Source organism: Tamandua tetradactyla, chromosome 12 (genome assembly GCF_023851605.1).
Source record: "Tamandua tetradactyla isolate mTamTet1 chromosome 12, mTamTet1.pri, whole genome shotgun sequence".
In the NCBI taxonomy this organism is placed as follows: Eukaryota; Metazoa; Chordata; class Mammalia; order Pilosa; family Myrmecophagidae; genus Tamandua; species Tamandua tetradactyla.
In genome coordinates, this window is record NC_135338.1 from 50492679 (window position 1) to 50505731 (window position 13053).

The 13053-nt window shown below is 44.4% G+C and overlaps 1 protein-coding gene across 1 annotated transcript in view; it reads left to right on the forward strand.

Moving 5' to 3' along the window:
- Positions 1–1183: 1183 nt before the first annotated feature.
- Positions 1184–13053, forward strand: part of KCNK13 (potassium two pore domain channel subfamily K member 13) — a 136326-nt gene continuing 124456 nt past the window's right edge. The window contains exon 1 of the mRNA XM_077123309.1: positions 1184–1523. Coding sequence (XP_076979424.1) covers positions 1184–1523 — 340 coding nt within the window. The remainder of the gene's footprint in view (positions 1524–13053) is intronic.

The following is a 13053-nucleotide window of genomic DNA, read 5'->3' on the forward strand; positions in this document are numbered from 1 at the left end:
GTAGGGGAGACCCCGGGCGGTTTGCTGGTAGGCTTTGCTTTTGGTCTCCAGAGATAAGGGGAAGGAAGCACGCTGGCCTGCCCAGCGGAAGCAAAGCTCGGAACCCTCGTCCGCACGGAAAAACTGGAGAGCACAGAGGCAGGCAATCCGGGGTGGAGGAGAAGGAACTCATGGGAGTCATGTTCTCCAGGCCGTGGGTCCCTCCAGCCCCAACTTTGGCCGCCTCTCCGCGCGCTCCTTACCCCGGTGGAGTCAACATGTGGGGCGGGAGGCGGGGTGGTGGACGCCCCCGCAGAGGGCCAAGAAGCCTGGGGCGCTCCGGTTGTGCACAGTGAGGAAGGCTGCCCGGGGTGGGGGAGGGGGGGATGCGCCTAACTTACTTCGCTTCCCGGTACCATCCATTTCTGGTCTCCTTTCTCCAGCCCGCCGGGCCGCCTGCTGAGTTCTGTGCCGCGTCGGGACCGGACTTGAGGTCGGAGCCCGCGGGCGCCGCTCGGCACTGTCCCTCTGTCCGTGCATCCTCGCCAGACCGTGTCCGGCCTCTAAGCCCCGGCAGCTGTGTCGGTGACCCGGAGAACAGCCGGGACGACGGCGTACCGCCGCGGATCCACCTGGGGAGGCACCCGCAAAACCATGAGACTGAGACCCTGCTTCCTATCTGTAGGCAGTTCGAGGAGCGACGGTCAAAGGGACGGAGACCCCAGGGCTCCGCTTACCCGCCAGCTTCCGGGGCCCCGGACCTTCGCCTCGGGGAAAATTCAAGTTCGCTCAAGTTTGCCCTGAAAACGCGCCACTCCTCCTAAATCTGAGCCGGGCATCCACGCGCCGGGTGGAAACTGAGCGCCCCGCGCGCCCAGCGCGCCCAGCAGAAGCCGGACTCTGCGCCGCGTTACTCGGCGCGTCAGCTTCAAGGAGAACTCCGAGGCGGGCGGGGGTGGGGGGTGGGGGGTGGGCAGCGGCGACAAAGCGGATTTGAAACCAGAAGTCGAGGCGGACGCGGGGAGGTGGCGCCGCAGAAGCCGCTGAGGCGGCGACCCCGTAAGCCACGCGGGCTGGGGGAGCGCTCGGTGGTCATGGGCAAGCCCGGCATCGGGCGTCCGGGAGTGGGCTGAGCGCCGGGCCGAGCCCCGACTTCCGCTGGGGCAGCCTGGGCGAGAGTCAGCCGGCGCCCGTCGGCTGGGCCATGGCCGGCCGGGGTTGCGGCTGCAGCTGCGGCCCCGGCCACCTGAACGAGGACAACGCGCGCTTCCTGCTGCTCGCGGCGCTCATTGTGCTCTACCTGCTGGGCGGCGCCGCCGTCTTCTCAGCGCTGGAGCTGGCGCACGAGCGCCAGGCCAAGCAGCGCTGGGAGGAGCGTCTCACCAACTTCAGCCGCCGCCACAACCTGAGCCGCGACGAGCTGCGCGGCTTCCTCCGTCACTACGAGGAGGCCACCGGGGCAGGCATCCGCGTGGACAACGTCCGCCCGCGCTGGGACTTCACCGGTGCCTTCTACTTCGTAGGTACCGTCGTGTCCACTATAGGTAAGTGGGCCGCGGGGAGACCACGTGGGACGGAGCAAGGGCCGCCAGACCCGCAGGCATCCTTTCTTTGGCCTCCACTTAGCCCCGCCAGGTGTCCCCCGCGGCAGGACTGTGTTTCTTGGCTTTCAGCTCATCCTCTGACCCCCAGCCTTGGCGCCACGGCTGTGCTCAGCAGGTGAAATTGCTTGCTTGCTGTTCCGAGTGTGGCCCATAGACTAGTAGTCTCGGCATCACCTGAGAGCTGCTAGAAATATGGAATCTCGGCTCCCTTCCCAGGCAACTTCAATCATAATCTGCATTTTAACCAAGTCCCCAAGGGGGAGTGGAGTGGTTAAGTTGGAGAACCACCTTTGTAGGAATTAGAATTTGAGTTCAAGGAAAATTAGGGAGATAACTTATAAGGACAGGAACCTATAAATATTTGAGTTACTACTATACACAAGACTCCCTACTAGGTCAGAGGGGGGAACCCAAATAATAAAAAGACTGTCTTTGACTTCAAACTTTTAGAAAGGAAAACAGATACCAGATTAGAAGTAAGAAAGGAAAACAAAGTGCTAATGAGGGTTCAAAGGAGGGAAAGTGTTTCCTCCCAGCAACAATCAGGGAAGAAGTAACATTTGGGTGGAACCTTTAGCATTAGATATGATTTGGGTTGAGGACTTAAAACGCATTGCGCTTTGGAAGAGGAATAGGGAGGAGGGCCCCATGTGCTGGCTTCCCTATTTAGATAGAGTAGTGGAGGAAGGCTGGGAACATCTCCTGGCTAACAGGACAAAGAGGGGTTTTACTGTCAGACTGATGAGCTAGAACTTGTTCTGCAAGCAATTGGGAGCCATTGAGAATTTCTGAGCAAGAGTGTGGCATGGCTACAGCCAGTTATGCCAGAAGAAGGAAAGAGGTTGGAGGTCATTGCATCATACCCCTAATATTGTTCACCTTTGAAGCATAATCTAATGATAAGGGAATTGGGGAAACTACAGAAATGCAGAAGAAAGAAGAGAACTTTTGGGCAGCTGGAACAGAGAAGGGGACTTTGAAAGGCCAGACAAAAAAAAAATGGAGCTGGTGTCCAGGTTGCCAGGGCACCCAGAGCAAGGAAAGGGGCTTACAGTGGCCAGCAGCACAGGGTGTTTATGCTTGGTGCTGAGTGGTGATGGGCCCCGTGCTCTCTAGAGGGGCGTGGGAAGTGGGGAGACAAGGCATGTCACTTGAGGCGCCTGGGCATAGCTGTGTGATGTAGATGTTCTGCTGGGAGGAGGAACACAAGTACAGTAGAGATCAGCCTCAGTCTGATTAGTCAAGAAGGACTTCCCAAGGTTAGGCCAGGCATCCAAGGTTTCAGTTGGTGAGTGGGAGGTGAAGCAGAGAACCAACCGGCTCAAGGACACACAGGCTACATTTTGAAGTGCTTTGTGTTAAACTGCCCAGCTCCCAACCCCAAACCCATCCCAAGAGGCCCTTCCCCCATCAGTGGGCCATGGTAACATCACAATAACTGGGTGTCTGGCAAGAACTTTCCGTAGCACTCTCCATGATGACCAGAACCCAGGGCACTGTGGGGGATGGAGAAGGAATACTACCCAGCGTGGTTCTCTCTCCCATACCATGGTCTCCGCTGGGCATTCTTGGTGGTATTCCTTAAGACCCTCATCACGTCACCTCCCATGTTGCAGAAGACAGTTCCAGAATTTCTATGTAGGGGGGGCCTGGGCTGAGCAAACTGATTGGGAGATGTCGCTGTGACACTTACCTTGAATCTGTTCGCATGGTAAGTGCAGGGATTTTATTTAGATTGAATGTTTATCTGAGGTGGCCTTGGTAAGATGTTGGGGGCTAGATTCCCCGGGACCATCCACCAGCCACCACCACCATCACAAGCCACCTGTTCACACTCGGCAGGGAGGTTGGAAGGAGTCGAGTAAGTGTATGGATTTGGCGTTCGCTGTGGCAGTAAGAACTAAGAACGTTATGGACAGATGGTCGCATAGGACCACAGGCTTTCAGATGCAAATAGAATAAGGTAGCATGGTGGAACAGATCGAAACCTGTATGTGGAGTTGACGCTGTTGGCCCTGCCAGTCACTTGGGCAAATTTCTTTCCTGATCTGAGCCCCAGCCTCATCCCTGGCATGTCCAAAGCACCCAACCTGGGTTCTGGCACATAGTAGCTGTTCAATAAATATTAATCCTCTGTTCTCCACTACCCCCAAGCCTGTCCCCACTGCAGGGTTGTTGCAAGGGGCACATGGACCAATGTAAGCAAATGCACTTTGGAAAATGCCAAGCACTATAGAAATGTGGGCTTATTTTTACCTTCCCATCTCTAACATTTTCCCTTTAAATTGTTTACTATTTTTCTGATAATGAAATTTGTAATAACAGTGTCTGCTACCCTTTATTAGACAGACACCTATTGTGTTCTGGGTTCTGTGTTAAGCCCCACATCATATTCACACTCAATTTCATCACCACTAGAATTCCATCAGGTAGGTGGTATTATCCCCATTTTGTAAGTGGAAAACTAAAGCTTCATGTTCTTTGTAAAATAATATAATTAGAGAAAAGATTTAAACCTTCTGTGTAATATCACCCCAAGTTAGACACTGTTAACATTTCCTTCTGATCTTTTTTTTTCTATGCATACACACACATGTATTTTTAAAAATTGGGATCAAATTCTATAAACTGTATCTTGCATTTTATCTTAACATTACATGATGGTGTTTTTCTTCTAAAAATTCATTCCACCATGACTTTCTGTAAAGACATAGGTAGCAGACAACAAAAAAGCATACAATAAAACAATAAGAAATATAAAATTATAGAACCAGGAGAAAGAAGAATAGAAATACGGAGCGCAAATGGACCTATAAAATTGCTAGAGAGGAGCTTTGTCTTAGTGTGGGTTCCCTCTGAGTCAGACCCTGAGTCCGGAATTTGGGGACCTTCACCCTTAGGAGGGGCAAGGGATAGAGGTAGGGGGAGGAGGAAGTCATGCAGAGAAGGTACTTTATTAGGGCAACTACGGTGGATAACTGGTACTTGATCCCAAGTGGAAGCCTGGAAACAATGTGAGGCACATGTTCCCAGGCACAGGAGCTGAGGTACAAGCATATCTCAGAGATATTTGTGGGTCCAGTTCCAGGCCACCGCAGTAAAGGGACTATCACAGTAAAGTGAGTCACACATTTTTTTTTCCTGGTTTTCCAGTGCATACAAAAGTTATATTTACACTATACTTAGTGTTTTAAGTGTGTAATAGCATTATGTCTTTTAAAAAAAACACTGGACATAGTGTGATTTAAAAATACTTTGTTGCTAAAATGTGCTGACCATCATCTGAGCCCTCAGCGAATGATAATCTTTTTGATGTGAAGGCTGTTGCCTCAGTGTTGCTGACTGCTGACTTATCAGGGTGGTGGTTGCTGAAAGTTGGGGCAGCTGTGGCCGTTTCTTAAAACAAGGCAACAGTGAGTTTGCCTCATTGATGGACTCTTCATTTCATAAAGATTTCTCTATAGGGTGCAATGCTGTTTGATAGCATTTTGCCCACAGTAGAACTTCTTTCAAAATTGAATTCAATCCTCAAACCCTGCCACTGCTTTATCAACTAAGTTCAGTATTCTAAACTCTTTGTTGTCATTGCAACAACGTTCACAGAAACCACTTTCTTGGAGTAGATTCCATCTCAAGAAACCTCTTTCTTTGCACATCTGAGAAGCAACACCTCATTTGGTAAAAGTTTTATCATGAGATTGCAGCAATTCAGTTTTATCTTCAGGCTCTACTTCTAATTCTAGTTTTCTTGCTGTTTCCACCACATCTGCAGTAACTTCCCCCACTGAAATCTTGAATCTCTCAAAATCATCCATGAGGGTTGGAATCAACTTCTTCCAAAATCCTGTTAATGCTGATATTTTGACCTCCTTTCATGAACCACAAATGTTCTTAATGGCATCTAGAATGGTGAATCCTTTCCAGAAGGTTTTCCGTTTACTTTGCCCAGATCCATTAGAGGATTCACTGTCTTTGGTAGCCATAGCCTTTATAAAATGTATTTCTTGAATAATAAGATTTGAAAGTTGAAATGACTCCTTGATCCAGGGGCTATAGAATAGATGTTGTGTAAGCAGGCATGAAAACAAGTCATCTTGTTCATTTCCATTAGAGCTCTTGGGTGACCAGGTATATTTTCAGTGAACAGTCATATTTTGAAAGGATTCTTTTTTTTTTTTTTCCTGAGCAGTAGGTCTTATCAGTGGGCTTAAAATATTCGGTGAACCATATTGTAAATAGATGTGCTGTCATCCAGGCTTTGTTGTTCCATTAATAGAGTACAGGCAGAGTAAATTTAGCATCATTCTTAAGGTCTTAGGATTTTCAGAACTGTAACTGAGCATTCACTTCAACTTAAATTCTCCAGTTGCACTGGCCCCTAATAAATGAGTCAGCCTGTCCTTTGACACTTCAAAGCCAGGCATTTGCTTCTCTCTAGTTATGAAAATCTAGATGGCATCTTCTTCCAGTAGAAGGTGGCTTTGTCTACCTAGAAAATCTGGTGTTTGGTGTAGCTACCTTCATCAGGTTTCTTAGTTAGTTCTTCTGGATGACTTGCTGCAACTTCTACATCAGTACATGCTGCTTTACCTTGTTCTTTTATGTTATGGAGACAACTTCTTTCTTTAAACATCATGAACCAACCTCTAATAACTTCAGACTTTTCTTCTATAGCTTCCTCATCTCTCTCAGCCTCGTAGAATTGAAGAGAGTTAGAGCCTTGTTTAAAGAATGTCGTGGCTGGCTTGATATTTTATCCAGACCACTAAAACTTTCTCCAAATCAAGAAAAACGCAGTTTTGTTTTCTTAGCATTCATGTATTCACTGGAGTAGCACTTTTAATTTCCTTCAAGAACTTTTCCTTTGCATTCACAACTTGGCTAACTCTTTGGCAAAAGAGGCATACCTTTTGGCCTGCCTCAGCTTTCAGTTGGCCTTCCTCAATACGGTAATCATTTCTAGTTTTGATTTAAAGTGAAAGACAGGGACTGTTCCTTTGACTTTAACACTTAAAGGTCATTGTCCTAATTTCAAGATTTTTGTGTCTCTAGCACTAGGAGGCCCAAGAAGAGGGAGAGAGATCGGGAAATGGCCTGTTGGTGGAGCGTTGAAAACACACGCAATATTTATCAGTTAAGTTTGCCTTCTTATATGGGTGCAGTTCATGGTGCCCCAAAACAACTAGATTAATAAGTCAAAGATCACTGATCACAGATCACTGTACCAGATATAATAAGAATGAAAAAGTTTGAAATGTTGTGAGAATTATCAAAATGTGACACAGAGACATGAAGTGAACACACCTTGTTGGAAAAATGGCACTAATAGATATGTTTGATGTAGGGTTGCCACAAAGGTTCAATCTGTAAAAAACTTAATATCTGAAACACAGTAAAGAGGAACATAAGAAAATAAGGTATACCCATACTTATATACCCACATTCGTCATTGTTGGTTAAAAAGCTGGATTGTGATTCCTGAATACTTCTGGCCTGATTTTTCATGGAAAACCCGAGGGCAACCCTCGAACTAAGATACAGGTAGCAGCCAGTGGAAGTCAGGCCAGTGTGCACAGAAATGGTAAAGGGATCCCAAAGGAGGCATGCAGAGCACCAACAGTAACTAGGAAAGCTTCAAGTTTGGTCCCAAGCTTTGTAGCACACAGAGTATGGGCCGTTCTAGAAATCTTACTATCAGAAAAGAAGAAGCCTAAGCCTTTTCCTAGGACAGAATCCTCAAAAATGTTTCTCCCATGGGACTTTATGTAGGAACCACTGCATAAAACAGTAGATGATGTCCACAAACAACATTTTCCAGAAAACACAGTTGAGGATTTCATGTAGCTGTTGTCCAATTGAGGCTTTTGATTTAAAAGTCAGAGCAGAATATTGAACCACAACTTAGGGACGCTGGTTCCGAAAGGGGTTAGTGATCAGACTTGAAACAAGAGTAAATTTCAGGGATCCAGAGAAGTAGATTAACAGTGTACCCTCTAAATGATCTTCTGTGAATACCTTTTGTCTCAAAATTACTTTTTTTAGTAGTTTGTTTTTGTATTTGCCTGTGTATTCTATAACTTGCATATATCATCGGGCAGGGTAGACCTGGGTTATGCTATGGTAAGAAACTATCCCTAAAATCTCAGTATCTTAGCACAACGCAAGTTTGCTTCCTACTGACACAGAGTCCACTGCAGGTGCAGTGACACTTCATAGCAGCTGTCTCCTGAGCTGCCTCCATGTTCCAGGCTTCTTTTATCTTGAGGCTTCTCTCTATCAACATGCGCTTCCAAGATTGCTGAGAGAGGGGAAGGGCTGAAGAGTTGAGCACCAGCAAGTAAATAGACACCACCTAGCAGTGACAGTCACCTGCATTCACATTTCAGAGGCCCAATCAAGTCACTTTACTATACTCAGCTCCAAGAGGGTTAGGGAATTATAATTCTCCCATGAGTCCAGAAGTGGAGAAACCCAGATATGGGTGAACAGTCCTGCATACAGCACACCAGAAATGTCTACTGATAGTTTAACACACTGGGGAGATGAGAACATGTGAATAGAATAGAAAAATTAAGCCGCAAATTAACACACATGTACACACACATATGTTAAAAGGACCTGCACCCAAATTCTGCTCTGAGTTTTCCCAGTTGTCAAAATAAAGAGGAAAATGCAATAAGTGGGTCACGTTGGAGGACACCCAGCCTTTTTAGGCTTGGATAAAACTTTCTCCTATGGATTGTCACCAAGGGAACAAGGTAAAGAGGTGAGTACCTTCTCCGCAGCATCTCAGCCATAAAGCTGAGAGACACCTGTAAGCTCCTGCCTGGTGTGGCCTCGCTCAATGCAAAATGGCATTCAGTAGAAGTCCCATGGCCAAAGTCTGAAGCTACACAGGACCAGCATGCAGTGTCCAGTGAACTATCCAGAAAGAAGATTTAGAATTTTCACTTGGGGATTCTTAAGCTTTGGTGTCCTTAAGAATGAACTGAGGAAAGAGATGGTGCTATTAACATGTAGGTACTTGAACCCCACTTTCAGAGACTCTTATTGAGATCTGCATTTTGAAAAATTTCCCCCAGATGACTGTGATATGGGCAGTACCAGAAACACACTTGGAGAAACTGTACTGCATCCTATCTGATAGGACTTGGCAGATGTTTGAAAATTGAGGCCTCCCTTGAGGGTTGAGACTCACTTCACTATGCAAAGAGTGGTCCATGAATCAGCAATTATCAGTGGATAACTACAAGTTATCAGCCTTGTGGCTTGTTAGAAATGCAGAGTCTCAGGCCAACTCCAGACCAACTAAATCAGAATCTGCACTTAAACATGACATCAGGGAAGTGTTAGCTAAGCGCATGGATGTGCTAACCTGTTGCCTTGCTAAGACCTCACCAGTTGGCAGTTTTGTGCACTAAGGAGCAAGCTGGTCGGGAACTGAAATATCCAGGTGCAAAGTGTGCTGGGCTTCTAGCTGAGAAAATGACCCTGGCTAGCACAGCTCAGACAGAGAAGTTCAGCCTGGGCTGGGAGGTATGCCTCTCAAAGTACGTGACTAGATTAAAAAAAAAATAGTTTTATTCCTTTTAATTAAACAGAGACAATGATACCGGCGTTCCCTCTTGGCCCCTGGCCATTTTCTACCAGGCTTTCATGGGGTTCCGGGGCTGAGCTAATAGGTGTGAGATCTGGCCCGGGTAATGTGCTATTCCTTGTGGCATTGAACTGAATATTGTTTTAGGAGTCTTGATTTATATGCCAGTCGGTCTATTTTTTTCCTGCGTGGGAACAAGGCTGAGGAAAGAACTTCTGAAATCAAATGTACCCAGTTCAAACAACGAAATATTGGGAATCACCATTTGACAGAATAAAGCTATACACTTTCATCAAAGATGAATGGGGCTTTCAGAAAGAACAAAGCCACCCACTGAACACATTAATGGATGTCCTGCACATGTCAAGATATAAAATCTACATTGAATAGGCACTTAAAACTTTACAAAGCATTTGCACAAAAACTTGGGCACATGAATGTCTTGCTTAGAGCCAGACAGCTAAAAAGTAGCAGTCAAAATTAGAACCAGCCTTTGTTTTCTTTCATTTCTGATAAAGGAAATGCATGTTCATTTAGAAAACTGGAAGTATATGGGGAAGTATAAAAGAGAAAGTAGGAATCACTCATAATACCACCATTCAGCAAGAACCACTGTTAATATTCTTGTGTTTTGTATTATATTCAATCTAAAATGCATCACTATTTTCTGTACCATTAAAAAAGAAAATGTACTACCAATTAAATTTTGACATGCTTGTAATGGTGAGATGTGTCCCTTTTACAGAGATTTAAATGTAGGGAAAATGTTCATCTTTAAATCAATGAAAAATATCAATTTTGTGTTTTGTTGTTTTCCGTACAACCATTTTAACATGAGCATATTGTTGTAATTAAGTAAAATTGAATCTCATTATGGTTAGAATTTCCTTGATTTATGCTAAAGTTGATTTATTTTAAATACACAGTTCATCTTCTCTGAATCAACTTGCTAATCCTCCCCTGTTTTTCTCTTGGGAGCAGACTAATGGTTTGTTACTCGATGGGTATCTGTGCTTTACACTTAAAGTACTTGAGCTCTTTAAGTTTGTGTCCTGCTTTCTATCTCTTGTTGTTTTTTTGGTCAGTGCTTATTATTTTGATATAGAAATGTTTAAAATTTCTCTGCAGTTTCATATTTTACTCTTTTCTTTGAGATTTCTTCCATTGTCTTTATAATTAGAAAATCTTTTCCCATCTAGATCCCAGAAGAATGCTAGTTTTTGCTCAGTATTTTTCCAGCTATTCTCCACTTCCAGTCATAGCAATACTTTTTAAAGCACTTTAACATATAGTTTCAGGCAAACAATGGTGGGTTCATTTGAAGATTATAACTAAAGGCAATGCATGGCGTAGATGGTCAGAGTTTGCATTCACTCAGGTAGGGTGGGAGGACCCTACTCTTGGGGTTAACAAAAATCATGGGAAAGCTCATATTATCCATTCTGAGGACCCTGGGTTTGTTCGATTATTTTTTTCCTAGGTGGGAAAATCTCAGTATCTTGAAATTAGTGTTATATTCCAGGTCATAGCTCTCCTTCTCCACTGTCCAGCAGTATAGTACATATATATGTTCATCTCAGTCTGTTTCATTAGGAAATTTTGTTTATATTTTGGAAAATAATCATCTCCTTTTTAAAAATTTTTAATAATAAAACCAATCAACATACAATATAAACATTCTTTTTTCATCGCATAGTTGTATATTCATCATGATCATTTCTTAGAACATTTGCATCAATTCAGAAAAAGAAATACAAAGAAAACAGAAAAAAAAATTATACATACCATACCCTTTGCCCCTCCCTTTCATTGATCACTAGCATTTCAATCTACTAAATTTATTTTAACATTTGTTCCCCCATTATTTATTTATTTTTAATCTATATGTTTTACTCATCTGTCCATAGGGTAGATAAAAGAAGCATCAGACACAAGGTTTTCACAATCACACAGTCACATTGCTAGAGCTATATCATTGTACAATCATCTTCAAGAAACATGGCTACTGGAACACAGCTCTACATTTTCAGGTAGTTCCCTCCAGCCTCTCTGTTATACCTTAACTAAACAGGTGATATCTATTTAATGCATAAGGATAATCTCCAGGATAATCGCTCAGTTCTGGAGTCTCTCAGCCATTGACACTTTATTTTGTCTCATTTCTCTTTTCCCCCTTTCAGTTGAGAAGGTTTTCTCAATACCTTGGTGCTGAGTCTCAGCTCAAACTAGGATTTCTGCCCCACGTTGCCAGTAAGGTCCACACCCCTGGGAGTCATGTCCCATGTAGAGAGGGGAAGGGCAGTGAGTTTTCTTGTAATGTTGGCTGCATCTCCTTTTGTTTTCTCCTAAAATTCCTCCTCTTCTCTCTCCCCCTCCATAAATGTAACCCAAATAACTCCTGGACTTCTTGGGGTCCTGTATGAGGGTAGCGTTCTGCTCAAAGAAGTATCGTCCATTAACCAAAAGCAAGGAAAGAGTAAATTCAAGTTTTGCTTGCGTCTTTAAAGAGCCTTAAAATGCCTCCAATTTCTAAGGCAAAGGGAAGTTCCTTTTCCCCTTTTCTTCAAGTCCCTCATATCTCCTACATCTGTCCCTAAACCTCTCATCCCTGCCCACCAGTCCTCAGCCCACTCAGCCTTTCTCTTCCTCTTCCTTCTTTCTCCCCTCTCTGCTCTCTCTTCTGTACATTGATATAACCTCTCCAACCCCTTTTAGGTCTCCCTCATTTAATCTATTATCTGAACTCTCTACAATAAAAGAGATTCCCAGGAGCTGACCCAGCAGGCAACAGTCCTTCCCTTTAAAAGGAAGAAGAGGATGCGTGGGGGAGGAGATGACAATCACTTGTACACTAATAATTTTGTCTCTGTATCCAAGAACCACTCTCAGCCTTTAGAGGAGGACATGACTTTGTTTGACCCAAAAGCACTCGGTCCTGCTGAGGCCAGTGGGGGGAAATGCAGTGGCACCTGAACTGCCAGACATCATGTCACTTCAGAAATACCTCTAGCACATCCCCTACATTTTCCTTTGGCCAAGGAGCTGTCTCTAGAAGCCTAGTTAAAGTGTTTCTGGTTTATTGATCCCATTCACTTATCAACCCTGGCATCTCTTCTGTTGATCACCTCTCTTTAGAAGAGAGGTGCTGAAGCCAGTGCAGCAGGGGTCAGACCATGATTAGAAATGAGTATAACCTGGAGGTAGGTGTGGGCATGAGGGGGAAATTGGGGCCTGTATGCTGGAGACAGCAGCCCCACCACAGCTATTCAGATTCTAAATTTTAAACATTATGCTGGCCAAAGCCTGGGGGCAGCTTAACTCTAGAGTTTGAGTCCCTCAGCTGAAGCTTTAATCCTTTGTGAGCTCCCCGCTTCCTTTCCTTTGGGAGGGACAAGGACGGGAGGTCCTTAACGCTTCTTGAGCTACAGCAGCATCTTGAGTTTGCAGATCACTTAAGTACCAGTCTGTGTAGGACATTTAATTACCTGCATAGGTGAAATTAGCAAATTAGTTGTTTCTTGTACAATCACTTATTTCTAAGAAGTACTAGGGATAGTTATATTCTTCTAACTTTACTCCACATGAACATTGTAATTTATGAGTGCCTACTGTTTTGTGTTTTTTTCTTTGACTTTATTTTCTATATACACTCTCAAATATTTCGTGTGTTCACATTCATGTAAAATAATTCACTTAACCATCCTCAAGCTGTTGGAGTTTTGGGTTACAAGTGAGTTTACTATTGTGTATAATAAAGAAAATTTTTGAGTGCTTACCTTCAGTAAACACAGAACAAATATTTATGTATGTTTAATTCTTATGATAATCCCGTAAGGGTGAGTACTATTCGTATTCTCATGTTTCAGACATGGA